This window comes from Bos mutus, chromosome 16, assembly GCF_027580195.1.
Source record: "Bos mutus isolate GX-2022 chromosome 16, NWIPB_WYAK_1.1, whole genome shotgun sequence".
NCBI lineage: Eukaryota > Metazoa > Chordata > Mammalia > Artiodactyla > Bovidae > Bos > Bos mutus.
This window is the reverse complement of record NC_091632.1, coordinates 59,798,704-59,819,331: the sequence shown is the minus strand read 5'-3', so window position 1 is coordinate 59,819,331 and position 20,628 is coordinate 59,798,704. Positions and strand designations below refer to the sequence as shown.

The 20,628-nt window shown below is 40.4% G+C and overlaps 1 protein-coding gene across 2 annotated transcripts in view; it reads left to right on the top strand.

Annotated features, from left to right (window-relative positions):
* Positions 1 to 5,582: 5,582 nt before the first annotated feature.
* DISP1 (dispatched RND transporter family member 1) overlaps positions 5,583 to 20,628 on the top strand; it is a 227,440-nt gene continuing 212,394 nt past the window's right edge. The window contains exon 1 of one of the 2 annotated variants that reach the window (XM_070385465.1): positions 5,583 to 5,696. In XM_070385465.1, the coding sequence (XP_070241566.1) occupies positions 5,645 to 5,696 (52 nt within the window). In that variant the 5' untranslated portion in view covers positions 5,583 to 5,644. The remainder of the gene's footprint in view (positions 5,697 to 20,628) is intronic. The other variant, XM_070385467.1, reaches the window with a different exon arrangement.

Sequence of the window (20,628 nt, the reverse complement as noted above, 5' to 3'; positions counted from 1 at the left end):
ATTTGGTACCTTGCAGTAGAGCTGGGAATTACTAACTGGAGAGCATTGGATGACCTTAATTGTCATTCAATTCATAATCTTTTACTAATATAATTTTATTTATACCTCAGAGAACATGCTATTGTGATTGCTCCCAACTATAGGCTAGTTTTGCCTGGAGAATCCCAGGGACGGGGGAGCCTGGTGGGCTGCTGTCTATGGGGTTGCACAGAGTTGTACACGACTGAAGCGACTTAGCAGCAGCAGCAGCATAGACTAGTTTGGGCTTCCCTCGTGGTTCAGGTGGTAAAGAATGTGCTGGCAATGCAAGAGACCTGGGTTCCATCCCTGGATCAGGAAGATCCCCTGGTGAGGGGCATGGCAACCCACTCCAGTATTCTTGCCTGGAGAATCCCATGGACAGAGGAGCCTGGCAGGCTACAGTCTACAGGGTTGCAAAGAGTCAGACACGACTGAAGCGACTTAGCACACACGCAGGTAGACTAGTTTATTTTGCTACAAATTACTAAACTATTGCAGGTGCAAGGGGAAGAGGATGTGGTTTTGGATGTGACTCTTAATGACATTGTTGTTTACACTGGTGGTGAAACAAACAAAGATAAGAAAGACGATCAGGTATGAACTAAAGAGAATAGAGAATCTGTGAGTAAACTTCTTAAACATCTAACCTTATTAGCTCTGTTAATTAACCCTTCTATCTGTCTGAGCCAGTCAGAGAGTACTGAAAAAAAAAAAAAAAACTAGGAAAACATTCCTTAGGATGTTCTTTCCTGGTTCAGAGGAACTATCTATTACCAGTGACACTCACAAGTGTCTTCTAAACAGTTGTCATGGTTCTGCAGTCAGACTGATGCCATTATATAGACATGAGTGAACTCCAGAATCCAGGAGAGAGCAGGCTGGATAGTAGTGTACTTTTTAAAAAATATATTTAATTATTTTGGCTGCACCAGGTCTTAGTTGTGGCAGGAGAGATCTAGTTCTCTTACCAGGGATCCAACCTGGACCCCCTGAATTGGAAGTGCAGAGTCTTAGCCATTGGACCACCAGAGAAATCCCTGTAGTACACTTTTAAGGTTTTCACGATAGCCTTTTGAGAGTATTAGACTCTTTTACACCAAATAATCAGGTAAGTGGACTGGGAGAGAGATTTTTGAACTAGTCCTATCTCTGGGACTATTGAATTATTCAACCTTAGAGAAATTGCTATGTTTAGCTGGACTTTAGCTCCTGCCTCTGTATAATGAAGAATTTGAAATACTGGTTTCTATAGAAAGACTCATAGACTTAGAAAACGAACTTACGGTTGCTGGGAGGAGGGGACAGTTAGGGGGTTTGGGATGGTCATGCACTCACTGCTATATTTAAAATACCAACAAGAACCTATATAGCACATGGAACTCTGCTTAATACCTTGTGGCAGCCTGGATGGGAGGGGAGTTTGGGGGAGAATGGATACATGTATATGTATGGCTGAGTCCCTTCGCTGCTCACCTGACACTATCACAGCATTGTTAACTGGCTATACTCCAATACAAAATAAAAAGTTCACAAAAAGAAGTGTGGGTTTCCAAAATCTTCCTCCATATTTACATACTGATGGTGGTATGATTTGCTCCATTAACGCCATGGTAACTCTGACAGTTTTCCTGTAGGCAGCAGTGGAGGTGTGAAAATCTTGCTCCTGCTGTTAATGGCAACCCACTCCAGTACTCTTGCCTAGAAAATCCCATGGATGGAGGAGCCTGGAAGGCTGCAGTCCATGGGGTCACAAAGAGTTGGACACGACTGAGCGACTTCCCTTTCACTTTTCACTTTCATGCATTGAAGAAGGAAATGGCAACCCACTCCAGTGTTCTTGCCTGGAGAATCCCAGGGACAGGGGAGCCTGGTGGGCTGCTGTCTATGGGGTTGCACAGAGTTGGACACAACTGAAGTGACTTAGCAGCAGCAGCAGTTGGGCCTGGGGTGAGAAGCTGACTCCAAAGTTCTGGGGAGAAGAGAGTGATGCAGAAAAGAGAGTGAACAGGCAACCTTGTGTCTTGTGGACTGATGTCTTGGAATTTCATTTCTAGGAATAAAAAGCTACTAACACTAAGCCAAGTCAAATGGGAAATTTACTGGAAGGACACAGAATTTCCATAGAACTTAAGGACAGAAAGTTTAGCTGGACCCCATAAGGGTTTGGATTAAAAAACTGAAAAGATAGAAACTAAGATGACCTAATTATTTTTCAGATAATTATGTCTTCTCTTTCCCCTTCTTTCTCTCTTCCATATCGCTTCTCTCTCCTCTTCCCTCTGGTTCCCCTACCCATTTTTTTCCTACCAGCGTGGGACACCTTGCTCACGCCTAACCCAATCCTGGGTTTATGTCACATTTCTATTTCAACATGAAAGGGAGACCAAGTGGAGGGCTATATGTCAGTGCTTAAATCCATGCATGAGAGACCCTCTTAGCCTATTTGGGTTGTGTCTACATCCACCTCAGCTTCCCAGGTAGCTCAGTGGTAAAGAATCTGCCTGCCATGCAGGAGACACAAGAGAACCAAGTTTGATCCCTGGGTCAGAAAGATCCCCTGAAGGAGGAAATGGCAATTCATTCCAGTATTCTTGCTTGGAAAATCCTATGGACAGATGAGCCTGGCGGGTTACAGTCTATAGGGTCACAAAAAGTTGGGCATGACTGAACGCATGCTATATCCATTTCAGTTTGCTGTGGCAATGAATGTGGATCATTTGACTCAGTGCCTATTCAACAGGAGCTCTGGGAGTAGATTGTCTTAAGCAAAATTACTTTGGTTGCAAATAGCAGAAATCTTTCTTGCCTAGTTAAGCAAAACAAAAAAATATTTCAGAAGTACACAGGAATATTTCCTGTAATCAAAGAAAACAGGTCAGGTCCTGGGTCCTTGGTAAGGGGTGTTAATAGATCTTTTCTGTAGGGCACGGCCACGTGACTCAGCTTTAATGGCCACTTTCTCTCTGTGTTCCTTCAGTTCAGTTCAGTTCAGTTGGTCAGTCCTGTCTGACTCTTTGCAACCCCATAGACCACAGCACACCAGGTTTCCCTGTCCATCACCAGCTACTGGAGCTTACTCAAACTCATGTCCATTGAGTTGGTGATGCCATCCAACCATCTCATCCTCTGTCATCCCCTTCTCCTCCCACTTTCAATCTTTCCCAGCATCCAGGTCTTTTCCATTGAGTCAGCTCTTCACATCAGGTGGCCAAAATATTGGAGTTTCAGCTTCAACATCAGTCCTTCCAGGGAATATTTATGACTGATTTCCTTTAGGATGGACTGGTTGGATCTCCTTGCGGTCCAAGAGACTCTCAAAAGTCTTCTCCAACACCACAGTTCAAAAGCATCAATTCTTCCATGCTCAGCTTTCTTTATAGTCTAACTCTCACATTCATGACTACTGGAAAGACCATAGCTTTGACTAGGCAGACCTTTGTTGGCAAAGTAATGTCTCTGCTTTTTAATACGCTGTGTAGGTTGGTCACAGCTTTTCTTCCAAGAAGAAAGCGTCTTTTAATTTCATGGCTGCAGTCACCATCTGCAGTGATTTTGGAGCCCAAGAAAATAAAGTCTCTCACTGTTTCCATTGTTTCCCCATCTATTTGCCATGAAGTGATAGGACCAGATGCCATGATTTTAGTTTTCTGAATGTTGAGTTTTAAGCTTAAATCTGTGTCTTTCTACTCCATCCAGAGGTGATACTATGCCCTCTGAGTACAGATGTTCTACAAGATGTCCAGTCTTCCTTTTATTTTACCATAGTTCTATCTCCATATATTGGAACATAGTTTGTTGCTGGCAAAAGGAAAAGAATTGGAAAAAACTGCTATACCATTTATTTCTAAAAAGGAAAAATGGGGTTTGGTGTGCAAGAGGGTACTGATTAAACAGTAGTAGTAGCAAGTAAGAGAATAGAGGCAACAGTCCTCATTACTGTAGCTGGTAATGAAGTTTCTTCCTTCTCAGCCCCTTCATCCCATGGTTGCCACAGCTTCAGCTGGCCACTCAGTTGGTTGGGGTGATTTGCCCAGTAGACAACCCCGGGGGTCTGAGCTCTGGTGGCCTTGCCTGTGTAGAGTTGTTATAGTCATCCATTGTTTTTACATCTGGGTATAACAGTTTAAATTGATGCTTTTGTACTATGGTGTTGGAGAAGACTCTTGAGAGTCCCTTGGACTGCAAGGAGATCAAACCAGTCAACCCTAAAGGAAATCTGTCCTGAATATTCACTGGAAGGACTGATGCTGAAGCTGAAGTTCCAATACTTTGGCCACCTGATGTGAAGAACTGACTCATCAGAAAACTGACCACCTGATGCTGGGAAGGACTGAGGCAGGAGGAGAACGGGTGATGAAGAATGAGATAGTTGGATGGCATCACTGACTCTATAGACATGAGTTTAAGTAAACCCCAGGAGATGGTGATGGACAGGGAAGCCTGGTCTGCTGCAGTCCATGGGGTCACAAATAGTTGGACACGACTGAGTGGCTGAATTGATGACAGCTTGAGAAAACACCCTCACAGGTACAATGTTCTATCCATGATCTTTCAAGTTATTTTCCTTTGATGAGTAGGCCAATCATCCTAATCAACCCATGAGTCAGTGCTTTGTCTGTTCCCCTACAGATAATGCGCTGATTCCCTGTTGCCTGGAGTCTAAAGTCTAAATTCCTTAGTATAACACAAAGCAGTCTTCCAGATCTGGGCTTGCCTCCTGTCACTGCTTCCTCCCGCTTTTCCGATCGCAGACCTTGCTAAATTAGGTGTACCCTCCTCCAGATCCCTAATTAAACCAAGCTCTCTCTGGCATCCTTCTCCTCTGCATGCCCTTCTCTACCTTGTTTGACCTTTAACTCTTAGTCATCGTTCATTTCAGACTCACTGAGGAGCCAGTATTTCTATAGTCTTGTGTCTGCTCACCTTCCTACCGCCACCACTGCCTTCAGCTCGGCCATAGTTCCTCTAACGCGCGATGGTTTCATTGCACTTATTTGTTCATATATCTGTCCCTATACTACCCTAAGTTTCCGGAGGGACGGGTCGCTGTTTGATTTACTCTCTGCCTAGTTCATTGCCCTGAGTGCCTCCCTCGCTTCATAAGACAGGGGTTTGCATCTGTTTACAGCCTAGTCGTTCAATAAGTGATATATAGCAGGTGATAAACATCTGGATTAAGGAATGAAGCAGTGCTGCCTTGTGGTGTTATTCATCTCTGTTTATATTTATGTCAATTTTCAACTAGATTGTGGGGGCAGGGGTCAGGGTCTGAGTCATCTTGTTCCTCTGGGGGCGTCAGCAAGAACAGCCCCTTGGTCAAGCGATTGCAGGTGCGTTGGCTCATCGGCTGTAAAGAGAAGCTGCAAGGAGAAAGACTTTTGGCGCCTTGGCCCTTCACGGTAAGCCTTTTTTCTCTCGGCCGGGTGCCCACGACCCCTGTTAACCCCCAGCGAATCCTCCTGACGTTCTGGCTAGACCCCACGGTGCGGTCTTTGCCCGCCGGCCGGCGGGGAGCGGGCGGGACTTCCGCTCCCGCTCGCGAATGCCTTCCGGCGCGAGGCGGAAGCCCGGCTCCGGTCCAGATCGGAGCCGGAGAGTCCCCAGGCACTTGTCTCCTCAGTGGATGCTTCTCGGCGCCCCTGCCGCCGCCCCGCGTCGCGGGACGCGGAGACCGGGTAGGGACGGGAGAATCGGGACTCCCCGCGCGGGCAGAGGGAGAACGGTGACCCCAGGTTTGAGGGAGGGGAGTAGAATTGGGGGTCGGGGACCGGGGGCGGGGAGCTCAGGGCAGCCTTGAGGGTCTGGGGAGGGAGGCACTGGGGACCCTGAGGCCGGAGAGGCCCTGAGAAGGGGAGGGGGAGTGGCGGGTGACCCTGGGCAGGAGGCTTCTCGGAGGAAGGCTGTCTCGCTTGGGGGAGTGTCCCGGGACTTTGCAGAGATCGTCGGTGAGGGTGGCATGAGTTGGCAAAGGTTGGCTTGCTGAGGAGGTTTGAGAGCAGGGAGTCAGCCCTTCTCTGAGGGTCGTAGGTGAGAAGGACTCTTGACCTAACGGATTAGAAAGATGATCAGACCACCTATTGGATGCTGAACTCCTGTTGCCTCATTTGCAATTAATCCTGGTTTACTGATGCGGCTTTTTTTTTTTTTAAACCCTTGTGAATTTCGGGGAAGAATTTACATTTCCAGGGAAAACTTGAGCTCTTCCGCACCCAGGTTCAACTTATGTTGCATTTCTTTGTCAAATAGATATTACTTTAAAGTTATCCTCATACTAGTAAGCCAGCCGAAGTTTCCCTTTTGGAATCTTTGCTACCTTGCAGAGTTTAGACTGTCTTATTTCCTTTGTCATGCAATCAGCTTCTAAATGCATTTAGAATTACAGTGATAATTACATGGAAAGCCAGTGCAGTCAACGTTGTCAGTTACTGTTCATTGTTTTTCTGCATAACTTTGTAATGTATTTTTATTACAAGTTATCCGGTTGTATTTAGTTTTTGAGTAGCAATTCCCATGGGTTTACTGTTACTTTTTATTTCTGCTACAAGGAAAACATGTATTTTCCATTGGTAGATTTTTTAAAAGTATTGATAACCCAAGATCTGTTGTTATATACATATTAGCATATTTAGTTTTCCTTATTGGCGATTGTGTAATGTGTGGGCTTGGTTTTATCATTACCAGAGGTAATTATTATTAATTTTAGTTACTGTCTGCATTTTATTTATGTTTTATGGACTACAATTGATATGTACTTCCTAATCTACATCATTATAGTGTCTCACTTCTATGTACTTACAAAGACTGTTTTAGCTTTAGGTAATGGCAAATTTTGTATTTTTGTCACAAACTGGGCAAGGTACCTAGGGAGAGCATTGTCCTTGGTGGAGGGTGATATCTGATGATTGAGTCTTTTGCTTGTTTCAAGCAGTTTATATTTCAAAGGTTAACATTTTTTTATTTTTGAAACTATAGTATTGGTTTGTAGATCTTTTAGATCTGATTTAGTGATTTGACTTGCACTAATTCAAGTAAACCTGAGCAGTTTATGTTTATTGATGGCTTGGTGTCTTGCTAGCTTGTAAACTCTTTTCCTCAGCTTTCATGAAGCATACTTGACAAATCAAAATTGCGTATACTTGAGGTGTATAACGTGATAACTTGACATGTATGTATATTGTGAAATGATTATCACAACCAAGCTAATTAACAAACCATCACTTCACATAGTTACTAATTTCTCTCTTTCGTTTGTGGTGAGAATGCTTAAGATGTACTCTTAATAAATTTGAAGTATGCAACATAGTATTATTAAGCTAAACTCTTGATGGCCTTGAAAATGTATGCTTGCGTAAGATTGTTACAACTTCCTGTGTTTAGGGGCACACCTGAAACTTTCAAGTGGAAAGCATTATGTAAACATAAATAATGCTGTAACATGAAAGGGAATTGAATAATTTTTCAAATTAGAAAGTGAAAAGATGACACTGATCTTTAAAGCTATTGAATTAAATGTCAAGTAGATTTCTGTATGTTTTAATTTAATCTTATTTCTTTAGATAGTACAGTTTTTCTGAAAAGGCCTTTTCTGATTTTTCCATATATTGATGATTTGAAAATGTGTTCTTTTCCCCTTTCCTTTGGGTTTTAGGAGAAAGCCTGTAGGTTCTTGGACATTAGTTCACAGGAGGGGAAGTGCTCATTTTTTTTTTTTTTTTTAAATTTTTCAGCACTTTATTTTTTTTTTTTTTTGATAAATTTAACGCCTTTTATTGCCATACCTCATTTTACTGTGCTTTGCTTTAGTGAGCTTTATAGATACATGTTTTTTTTTTTTTTTTCCTGTTAATTTTCTGTTTAGTTGATCTATCCATAAGTGTGAGTGGGTATTAAAGTCTCCCACTATTATTGTGTTATTGTTAATTTCTCCTTTCATACTTGTTAGGATTTGTCTTACATACTATGTGCTCCCATGTTGGGTGGATATATATTTATAATTGTTATATCTTCTTCTTGGATTGATCCTTTGATCATTATGTGGTGACCTTTTTGTCTCTTTTCACAGCCTTTGTTTTAAAGTCTAATTTATCTGATACAGTATCGTGACTCCTGCTTTCTTTTGGTCCCAATTTGCATGGAAAATCTTTTTCCAGCCCTACACTTTCAGTCTGTGTGTGTCCCCTGTTTTGAGAGACAACATATGTAGGGTCTTGTTTTTGTATCCATTCAGCCAGTCTTTGTCTTTTGGTTGGGGTTTCAACCCATTTACGTTTAAGGTAATTACTAATAAGTATAATCCCGTTGCCATTTACTTTATTGTTTTGGGTTGAGTTTATACACCATTTTTGTGTTTCCTGTCTAGAGAATATCCTTTAGTATTTGTTGGAGAGCTGGTTTGGTGGTGCAGAATTCTCTCAGCTTTTGCTTGTCTGAAAAATTTCTCCTTCATACTTGAATGAGATCCTTGCTGGGTACAATAATCTGGGCTGTAGGTTATTTCTCATTATTTTAAGTATGTCTTGCCATTCCCTCCTGGCTTGAAGAGTTTCTATTGAAAGATCAGCTGTTATCCTTATGGGAATTCCCTTGTGTGTTATTTGTTGTTTTTTTCCTTGCTGCTTTTAATATTTGTTTTTGTGTTTGATCTTTGTTAATTTGATTAATATGTGTCTTGGGGTGTTTCTCCTTGGGTTTATCCTGTTTGGGACTCTCTGGGTTTCTTGGACTTGGGTGATTATTTCCTTCCCCACTTTAGGGAAGTTTTCAACTATTATCTCCTCAAGTATTTTCTCATGGTCTTTCTTTTTGTTCATTTTTGAAACATAAGAGTCCTGCTTTCTGTAGCAAGTTTCTAGTTATGTGTCTGAGTAGTATGTTTGAAGTTTGATTGCTTTGTGTTCTGGATTATCTTTGGAATTTTTGTCTTTTGTTCTAATGCTGAGTAAATTTCTTAGCCTTCTCTAGATAAATTCTAAGTATTATTTTGTAGGATTTAGATGTATTTTACAGTTTAACCAGTAGTGGCATTTTAAAAAAAAAATCAGGGTGTGGCTGATTACTCATTATTCTTATGAATTTACTATTTTTTATTTCTGCTGCACTGAAACATGTATCTGTGCATTGGAAGAACTGTTAAAACAGCTATAATCAAAACTGACTTGATATATACATGCTGGCACGTTTCTTTTTAATCATCAGTTTGTAGTATGTGAAGTAGTAGCTTGTTATATTGAGGTTTTTGCTTCTGTACTCTGGGCTTTCTTGGTGGCTCAGTGCTAAAGAACCCATCTGCCAATGCAGAAGATTTGGGTTTGACCCCTGAGTGGGTAAGATCCCCTGGAGAAGGAAATGGCAACCTACTCCAGTATTCTTGCCTAGGAAATCCCATCAACAGAGGAGCCTGGCGGGCTACAGCATGGGGTTGCAAAGAGTTGGACATGACTTAGTGACTAAATAACAACTCTCTGATTATCAATTTTATGATTGTGTAGTCAATTCTCAGTTATCCGCATACCCTAGTGGGCAGCCATTCCCTGCCTTTTGATGGAATCAGGAGGATTTGTTACAGCTGAGGAGTACAGCTTTGAACAGGGGGATACCAAGCAGAGTGTTGATCTGCTGATTTTACCATCCAACTGTGTACTGCCTTTGATGCAGGCCCTCGGCAAGATTAACGGAGGCATAGTCGACCCCTTCTTTTAAAAGCTCTTTCTGTCCTTTTTCTTCTCTGAGTTAGACCTTTTTTTTCATAGTGACTATGATGACATGGCCCTCCGTATGATGCAAGGCGAACAGAGGCCGAAAGGACTGCAGTTATGTTAGTAGAGCCTTGTTCATTGTGCTGAGTCTGAGCCCATAAATCTTGGCAAATTTTCCAGTCTCCAGGCATTGGGTTATGGCTGTGAACCACTTGTTTACATTATTGTTGTTTGAAAAATAGTTTTAATGCTAAATCATAATTGATTGAGGTGATATCTAGAGACTCTACTTCGTTCTGTTTGAGAGAGTCATCACATTAGATTTTATATGAGCTTTTCTATTAAAGTGATAATGATACGCTTCACAGTTACAAATATTGTAGAAAGTACACTGATTGCTTTTAATATTTGTTGTTCTTATTATTAGCTTTTGTTTTTATTTTGAGATTCCAAGGTAAAGAAAAACTATTGGATAAAAGATTTGGGCAGAGGTTGAAGAGGCTGACCATTACTGGTGACATGGTAAGGGGTAATGTTTGAAGCTGTCTGCAGTGGTTGGAAGGAGTGTCTAAACATTAAGGTTGTTTCATATTGCCAGTGCCTGGTGATGATAAGAAACAGAAAGACTTTTAGTTGCTTTTATTATTGTTTTAAAATACCCTGCTGACAGTGTGCTCCCTCATTGCCTGTAGTGGGCAGGGAAAAAAATGCCTTCCATCTCTCCCACCTCTGTGAGAATGACCTGGCACAGGCTGGGAAGTAAAAGTTTATATGGTAATTAGGAGTGTTGGAGAGGTTTAAGGGAAGGATTGAAGGTTCAAGAAGTGTCAGTCGCTTAGTCCTGTCCAACTCTTTGCCATCCCATGGACTGTAGCCCACCAGGCTCCGCTAGTCCATGGGGTTCTCCAGGCAAGACAAGAGGGAGACAATATATATGTATGTGTGTATATGTGTGCAAGTCACTCAGTAGTATCTGACTCTTTGCGACCCCATGGACTATACAGTCCATGGAATTCTCCAGGTCAGAATCCTGGAGTGGGTTGCTGTTCCCTTCTACACACACACACACACACACACACACACACACATCCATCCATGAAATTCTCCAGGCACACACACACACACACACACACACACACAGAAATACATCCATGGAATTCTCCAGGCCAGAAAACTGGAGTGGGTTGCCGTTCCGTTCTCCAGATACACGTGTGCGTGCACACGCGCGCACACACACATACACACACACACACACACAATTTTGATTTGCATTGTTGTATGGCATAAACCAACACAACATTGTAAAGCAATTATTCTTTAATTAAAAAACAAATTAAAAGGACATGTGAATAAAAAACAAATATTGAAGTTTATTTGCAAAATTGAGAGGAAGTAAACATTGGGATTGATGAGAACACTGTAGATGCCAGAAGACCAAGCACTATTTATGAGTGAACTTGTGTTAATTACAGCAGAGGAGGGCGGGCAGGCCCTAGGAAGTGATACATAAGCAAGTTATAGGCTTTCCCACAAGAACTAGTAAGATAAGCAGTATTAGTCAACTCCTAATATTTTAAACCTAAATAATGACTATTTCATAGTAATTGAATAAAGTTGCAAAAATAAAAATAGTACAGGGAACCACCTGTATAGTTAACTCAGATTCACCTATTTTTAACATTTTACCTTATTTGCTTTATCACTTAAGTAAGAGCACTTTGATGAAAGTAGAAAGCTCATATAAAACATGCTCCCAAGTATAACTGCTAACTTTATTTCTTTTCCTAGTAAAGTTTTTTATTAGTTCTAACTCTGAGTTCTAGAGCTGGAAAGGACCTTGGGAAATAATCTGATTTGACTCCCTTAAGGATATTAAATGTTGACCAATCCAGGACAAGTAGGTTTTGAGTTCTAAATCTCTATAGCCTCTTCCAGGGTCTTATCATCCTGACATGTTGGATTCGTTTCATTTGATCTCAAAAAAAGCATGTAAAATGTTATTCTCTAGACCTGCCTGTAATCTTGCTTGCAACCATTTAAGTCCACCTCTTCTAAATCTCATTTCCTTTTCCTATAGAAAACAGCTGAACAGCATTCTTTAGAAGAACACACAACTTATTCTATAAAATACCTTGTTACTATTCTTTGGATAAGACTCTCTTTTCCTTGAGGTTTTCTACTCAAAACATGCTTTCTGTGTCTCTACTTAAATCACAAGGTCTGAACTTGGTTGATTTTTATGATAATAGGTTTTTCATATCCTTTTTAAAGTCAGGTGAACAGAGCTTAGAAGAGTCAGACTAATGTAGAGCAATAACAGTGATAAGTTCTGTATAAATTATTTAGGTAGTGCTTCTCTTATTTGGTCCTTTGATCCTTGAGGCAGGAGAGGTGGTATCCTTAGTTCAGAGGTAGAAAAACTTAAGCCACAGAAAGGTTCACTGACTGGCTAGGCTGGGCTGGAACTGGGATGCAGCTATTCAGCATTTTTGAATGAAAACACTGCACTTGTATAACTGAATTTTAAATTGAGATTCATGACTTTACACTTGCTTCCTGTTAAATTTTATCCCACCTGTGTTTCAGCTGTTCACCATTTTAAAGGAAAAGTCTTCCAACCCTAAATACAGTTCTCTTTTTCACCGCATCTCACTTTGAGGTCCTTACATACCATGTATTTTAAAATGTACCTTAAAATCACTTGGCTGTCTTATTTCTTCTCTCCTTTCTCTAACGTAACTTGCTACTAGGGAAATAAAGAGTCTGTTGCCTCAGCCTGTACTTTTTCTTCTGCACTTAAAAGAATGTTATTGCAGAATTGGATGAACCTGTAACAGTCCCTTAATCCATTCTTCTACCTGATTTGGGTACCCTGATAACACTTCTTATCCCAAAGGACTTTAGGCCCTTGCCTGAATACATAGAGTGACTAGGTGTTCACTTCCTTTTTATGCAACAGATCCAAATTACCTATTGTGTGTATTTTTAAAAAATCTAGTTGGTTTTAGTTGTAGAGAGACACAGAAGAACTATTTCCTCTTTGCTATGTAAAGTTTTGTCACGTATTTAAAGATAATTATGTCTTATTATCTCTTCTTCAGGTTAAATAATGCCAATATCTAGATCTCTCACTAACCCAGTTGTCTTATTCTGGATGCAGTAGATTGTCAGTATTTTGAAAATTCAGCTTCCATAACTGTCTACACTAGTTTAGGTGTCTGATCAAGGCAGCAAATAGTGGGACCGTTAACTTCCTGTAAGGTGGATACCATACCCTTTTTGTCCAAAATTGTGTTAATATCCAAGCAGACACATCTTGCTCTTATATTAAGCATTTGGTAAGCCAAAGCCCCCTACATTTCTGCAGGAACTCTCTGTTAGTGTGGTCCTTGTACCTGTAGAGCTGATTTTTAAATTGAAATGCATAACTTTACACTTACTCCCTATTTAATTTTATCCTACCTGTGTTTCAGCTATTCAGCATTTTAGCTTATAAAGACATACATTGGTCTCAGTATTCTTGTTTGTGTATTAGCCATCGTTTTCAGCTTTGTCCTCTCTATTTATAATACTTATTTCTCTGAGATTGTGTTGAGTCAGGGCTGGCTTTGGGCTATTTGTGGCTAAGTAGCTAATGCACCTTGTAGGTTTAGAAGTGGGTCATATAGAAAGTTCTCTGCAGAGAAATGTGAGAAGTGCTAGTTCCCTGGACCTGGTTGCCTTATTCCCTGGGAGACTCAAGAATTACTTATAGACCATTTCAAAGCCTTGCTGTTATTTTTTCCTCTTCCTTCCACTCACTTTTACATGCATGTCTCTGAAGAGTTCCAACGTGCCTGTCTCTCTTAGCTCTCAAAACTGAATGTCACCACTTAACCTAGAATAGTTGGAAACTTGGTTTAAAGAAAGTATCTGGGACCCACCCTTACTTATGTTTACGGTGTTGCTTTGGGATTTAGTCTTTGAGATACTTAAAGACTATAGATGGGGAAACAGTGGAAACAGTGTCAGACTTTAGTTTTCTGGGCTCCAAAATCACTGCAGATGGTGATTGCAGCCATGAAATTAAAAGACACTTACTCCTTGAAAGGAAAGTTATGACCAACCTAGATAGCATATTAAAAAGCAGAGACATTACTTTGCCAACAAAGTTCCGTCTAGTCAAGGCTATGGTTTTTCCAGTGGTCATGCATGGATGTGAGAGTTGGACTGTATAGAAAGCTGAGTGCCGAAGAATTGATGTTTTTGAACTGTGGTTCAACTTGGAGAAGACTTGGAGAACTTGGAGAAGACTTTTGAGAGTCCCTTGGACTGTAAGGAGATCCAACCAGTCCATCCTAAAGGAGATCAGTCCTGGGTGTTTATTGGAAGGACTGATGCTGAAGCTGAAACTCCAATACTTTGGCCACCTTGTGCGAAGAGTTGACTCATTGGAAAAGACCCTGATGCTGGGAGGGATTGGGGGCAGGAGGAGAAGGGGATGACAGGGGATGAAATGGCTGGATGGCATCACCAACTTGATGGACATGAGTTTGAGTGAACTCCAGGAGTTGGTGATGGACAGGGAGGTCTGGTGTGCTGTGATTCACGGGGTCGCAAAGAGTTGGACACGACTGAGCGACTGAACTGAACTGATGGGCTCTTACTTACACTCTAGGGCTTCCCTGGTGGCTCAGTGTTAAGAATCCACTTGCCAGTGCGGGAGATGCGGGTTCCGTCTCTGGGTTGGGAAGATCTCTTGGAGAAGGAATGCGAGCCCACTCCAGTAGTCTTATCTGGAAAAATCCCATGGACAGAGGAGCCTGGTGGGCTATAGTCCATGGGTTCTCAAAGAATCTGACACGACTTAGCCACTGAGCATGAGCACGATTCACACTCTAAGACTTAAAACTGCCATGAACTATAAAAAGGTGTAACTAGGCTTGCCGTTGGCCTTAGTCCATTATACATGTGTGTGTATAATATGTAGACTTATGTGGAGATTATTTCCACTTTCAGTCAATGTCAAACCTTAACATTTTTAATCTAGTAATCTGTTACAGTTGCATATACTGAACATTTCTGCCCTCTTGAATGCGGTTCTAGAGCTGTTCTGTGCAGAACAAGAGACAGCTCTCAATAACATAATTGAATGTGGAAAATGGACTGGCTTAGAGTAGAATCTTTCTGTCTGATGCTCAAGGGCAGTTGCCTCGGTGATGACTGGGTTCTTTCATTGACTCTGTAACACTGCCAGTTCTCTTCACAATTGGTTGGAAATAATCACAGTGACAGCTCCAGTGTGCTGGAAGACTTAGAGGTCCTAAGCCATTTCTTGTGTATTTAATACAGCAGGGGAGAGGAGATACAGAAATTGCACCTACATTGAGAGATCTGTTTTTTTCTGTAAAAATGACTTCAGCTAGCCAGTGAAAGTTGTGTTTAAACTCTTGAAACACGTTAGATTTGTTTCAAAATTGTGGGCAAGATTAGTGTCTTTGTTAGTGAAATTTGGTCAAAAAGATTTCATTAGTTTAGACCAGTGGTCCTTAACCTGGCAGACCCAATAAAAACAAATGTCTTGTAGTCCCCCCTTTACTATGCTAAAGTGAATTCATAGATATATTGTAACTACTTGGAAAACTGACTGAAAAGAAATGAACATAATGTTCTAACTGTAAATATAAAGGAGAAATAAAGTCATTATATATATTTTTCAAAACATATATGCTCTATACATAGCAAGTGGTTAACTTTGTTACCTGTGTCTGGAGTTATTGTGACTGAAATAAGTAAAAATTCAGGTTTATTCAGATAAATTGTACTTACATACACTGAATTCTATTGCAGTCATTGAGATGATTTTCCAAAATGTTGAATTAACTCTTGGCAAAATTCAGAAAAAAATTTAAATACAGTCTTGCCTTGACTTTCAGAGCAATTACACTTTGGGCAAGCTTATGTATTATTAAAAATGTGAAAAAGAATTCCTGTTTGTATGTTAAATGGAGTTAGAGTCTAGACTTAGATAATTTAAACAGGTCTATTTCTAGTGGGATATTAAACAATCGAGGAGGATGCAGGATTATCCTCTGGTGTATAGCAGTGCCCCTCATTTCTCAATGTGCCAAGTGCCCTCCGTGGCCCCAGTCATTGTCAAAACCAAGAAATGTTCACACAAACTTTCAAAACATCCCATAGGGTTTAAAATTAAATCATATTATTTTTCAGCTTCATAAGCTTAAAGGAAGCCAGTTTCTTTTCAGTGTGTGTGTGTGTGTGTGTGTAGAACTATCTTTTTAGATTAGGGATAACAACTATGTTTTAACGTCACAGTTCTGGTTCATTGGTGATGGTTGCCTTGAGCATTGTATTAAACATTCTGAGGCAAAGTCCAACCTCAGTAGGAAATAGTATTGTGATTGATTAGTCATGTCTGCCCTAGGTAGAAGGGGAAATGGCTGTGTGGACAGCTGCCACATATCCCATCTCAAGATAGTGCAATATATCTTCATCCACTGGGTACCAATACCCCCACCTTATGAGGTTTGGGAACATGTGGGGAAGGTTTAGGTTGTCATAGTGATGGATATGTATTTGTGACTGTTCATGAAACCGGGAATGCTAAATGACCTACAGTGCTCTAGATAGTTCCACACTGTAGGAAAATATCCTATCCAAAAAGCATGAAGTTACTTATTGAGGAATAACCAATCTAGCTTGGAAAACAGTTCATTTATAGAACCTATTCTGAGCCAGATGGTCACTGGTGTTGGATATAGAGATATCTTGGCATTGAATGGGAGTTTGCCATATGATCTCCAGGGTCTTTTCTAGCTCCTTGATTTCATGTGTATAAATCAGAGCTTAGCAAACTATGGTCCACAGGCCACATCTGGCCTGTTTTAGTAAATCAAGTTTTATTGGAATATCAGCCATACTCATTCATTTATGTACTCTCATTGGTTGCCTTAGGGCTACAATGGCAGGGCTGAGTAGTTGCCAATGAGACTTTATGGCCTGCAAGGCCTAAATACTACTCACCCTTTACAGAAAAAAAGTTTATAGGTACCTAGAATCAGTAACACTTTTTGAATGGAACCAGCATATGAACTGATATTTCTAAATATGTCATTCTATGTCTTTAGTAGTTTCTGTGTATCTTGGGATTCTAAGATCTTTTTCTGTGTCAGTGTACCATGGCGGGCTAACTAGTTGATGAATCAACAATAAAACTTAGAGCTGGAAAATTCCCAGCTTGATTCTGTAAATATACCTCAATAAAGTACTGCAAAGTCTACTACTTCTCTTTGCCTGATTCCTTAGTCTTTAAAATTGGGCTGTAAGTGACTTTCTTCAGTAATGTTATATAATGTCTAGTTACAAAACTCTTTGAAGGCCATGAAAATGAGAAAAAAAGTTGAATCTCAGAATTTTCTGAAGTCAGTTTTGGAATTTAACAGTTCAATGTGGAAAACATCACTATTCTTTTTCTTCCTATGTATTTTAATAAAGAAAAGCACAGTGAGATAATCATTGTGGTAACATTCTGAATACTTATTTAAAATGCTTTAATATTTTAAAGAGGTTACAAGAAACAGACATCTGTTAATTCTTACTTAAAAAAGAAAATACTAGTTTGAGTATTTAGTATGTTAGTGTAGCAGTCAGGGTTCTCAAGAGAAACAAAACCACTCTCATTTGTAGTGCATATGTGTGTTTTTAAAAAGAGATTTGTTTTTGTGAATTGACTCATGACATGGTGGGGGGACAAGTTCAAAATTTGTAGGAAAGACTGCCAGATTTAAGGTCAGGTGATGCTTCAGTATTGAGATAGGATTCTTTCTCTGGGAAAACTCTTACTCTTAAGCCCTTCGACTGATTAGATGTGTCCCACCCACATTGTCAAGGGTAATCTTCTTTACTTAAAGTCAACTTACTGTAGATATTAACCACATCTACATAATACCTTTACAGTAACACCTAAATTAATGTTTGATTAAGTGACTGGGTACTATAACCTGGCAAAGTTGACAGATAAGACTAATCTTCACAGTTAGTATGTGGAATACTTTTGGTGTATTAAACAAATATGTGGTGTATGAAATATTGCAGTAGTGATTAGTTAATAGGAAAGTCTGTATGTTCATAGCCTAGTAGTCTTTAAGGGATTACCTGGGTTTTCAGTCATGTGTCAAATAGAGAATGGAAAATGGACAACTTAATCCACCTTGTCACCCTTTGAAATTTACGTTTTTCTCTGTTTTTGTGGTTTTAATATGTTGTATATTAATTTTTTAAAAATGTAAGATGCCTTAAGTAAGTTTAATCATATCATAACAGTTTTTCTGTTTTTACAAGTTAATGGCTTTTGGTAGCCTTTTTATAGGAAAAAAAAAATGTAGATCTAGGAATTAGTCTTGAACATATTTAGTCTAATTCCCTTCATTAACAGTTGAGAAACTAGTCTCGGAAAAGTGGAGTGATTTGCCCTGGTAACATGCTATGCTATGCTAAGTCACTTCAGTCGTGTCCGACTCTGTGCGACCCTGTAGATGGCAGCCCACCAGGCTCCCCCGTCCCTGGGATTCTCCAGGCAAGAACACTGGAGTGGGCTGCCATTTCCTTCTCCAATGCATGAAAGTAAAAAGTGAAAGTGAAGTCGCTCAGTCATGTCTGACTCTTAGCGACCCCATGGATTGCAGCCTTACAGGCTCCTCCGTCCATGGGATTTTCCAAGCAAGAGTACTGGAGTGGGGTGCCATTGCCTGGTAACATATCCTACTGTAAAAGAACCAAGATTAGAAGCCAGATCTATCCAGTTCTGGTTTCCAATCCAGGGCCTTTTCTGCCACCAGAATGGTTACAGTTAAATGATGCTAATCATGGGCAGGTTTTCTGAAGAGAAAGTCATTTTGAGTCTTATTTAAGGGAGTGAATATGAATTAATAGTTGAGAGAATAGTGGTGAAATTCATGCCATTCAATGACACTGAAAGGAGGGGGAGGGCAGAGAGAAGTGTGATACTGTAAGATATTTCCAACTGGACGACGCATCCATCTGGGGCACACAGTGACATGGGATACCCCCGGGGCTTGAAGAGATTTTACTAGGAAATACAATACAGCCTAGCCACTGGATGATTCACAGGGGATATTCCCAAGGATCTTAAGAGTAGGTAACACTTGGACCAAGATAAGTTACTGAAAGCTTTCTTTGTTGAGGAGATTGAGAATAGAGAAGAATGTAGCTGTTGTAACTCAAGTGCTCTCTGTAAACCCGCATAGGGCAAGGGTTTGGAATTCCTCTAGGAGGGAATTTTAAGGACCTTGGGGCATAGAGAAAAGTTGTAGGATGTAAAGGGATCCTTTAGAAGGTTGCCAGGTTTCAGGTATAATCTGAGCTTCCTTATCTGTAAAATCATAATACCTGGATGCACATAGTTGTTATAAGGAGTAAAGGGGATACTGTGTGTAATGTGCTTAGCAACGTCTGGCACATAGGATTCAGTAAACAATAGCATTTATTTTATTATGTCATAGCAATTGGCTGAGGGTCTAGAGTGAGATCCTTTTTTCCCTACTTCCTTATTCTTTACATCTCCTCCATTGCTCTTTATCGTGCCTTTTCCCCCAAGTATTTTTAATTTATTTTTAATTAGAGGGTAAATGCTTTACAATATTGTGTTGGTTTCTGCCATACATTGGCATGAATCAGTCAAAGGTATATTTGTCCCCTCTGTCTTGAACCTCCCTCGCACCTCCCACCCCACCACACCCCTCTAGGCTGTCGCAGAGCACCAGATTTGAGCTACCTGCGTCCTACGGCAGATTTCCACTGGCTGTATCTGTTGTACGTACGGTAATGTGTATGCTTCAGTGCTGCTCTCTCAGTGTGTCTCACCCTCTCCTTCCTCCCCTGTCCGTAAGTCTGTTTTCTTTGTCTGTATCTCCGTTGCTGCCCTGTAGGTAGGTTCTTCAGTACCATCTTTCTAGATTCCATACATATGCACTTGTATATGGTATTCTCCTCTCAACAAAGGAGAAAATTATATTAACAAGAAACACTAGGGGACTCCTCAGCATGCTTCTTGTTTCAGGTTTCTTACTTCTGGGCAGGTGCAGGTCTCTGACTCTGTTTAGTACTTCTCTACCTCTGTGATCCTCAGGTTAGCTCTTTTTTGAATAAACTGTGCACTTTTTGGGGAGACCATATTTCAATTTCAAAATTCCATCTCATCAAATTAAAAGGATGTATTTTTCTAACAGCACTATCTCCAATTAACTTTGTTGCCTTTCCCCCACCCCCAACACTCTTTGGAATTTAATTGTGAAGATATGGTTGGGAAGGGAAGTGGAAAGTATAAGATTTTGGAGTAACTTCTCACTTTCCTCTTCAGAGGGTTATTTCTTTTAGTTTTGAGAAAAAAGCAAACTATTTGATGGATGTCAACTCCAAAGATAACTGGTTTAAAAAAAAAAAGGAATTTTCTATGTTAATTGTGTGTTAAGATAGAAAAACACTTAAGAATATAGACTTGGTAATCAAGTGACAGATTTTTTCAGTGTGTAGGCTTATGGGTTTTTTGGTTTGTTTTTTGGCTGTGTCTTAGGGCATACAGAATCTTAGTTCCTTGACCAGGGATTGAACTTGTGCCCCCGGAAGTGGAAGCACAGATTATAATCACTGGACCGTCAGGGAAGTCCCATGGGCTAAATATGAGGCTTAGAGTATCTGTCTCAACTTTACTGCGACTGTTTCTGAACCAGACCTGGAAACCATTGCACTAGTGTTCAGAGGCTGGTAAAGTTTACACTTAACTTGGAGTGACTTAGTATGTTATCATTCGAAGGAGCCTTTGCAGTGCTTGAAGATCTGTTAAAAAAGAGTTCTTTCTTGGAACACTTAGAGGTGAAAGAGAGGTTCTGTGCAC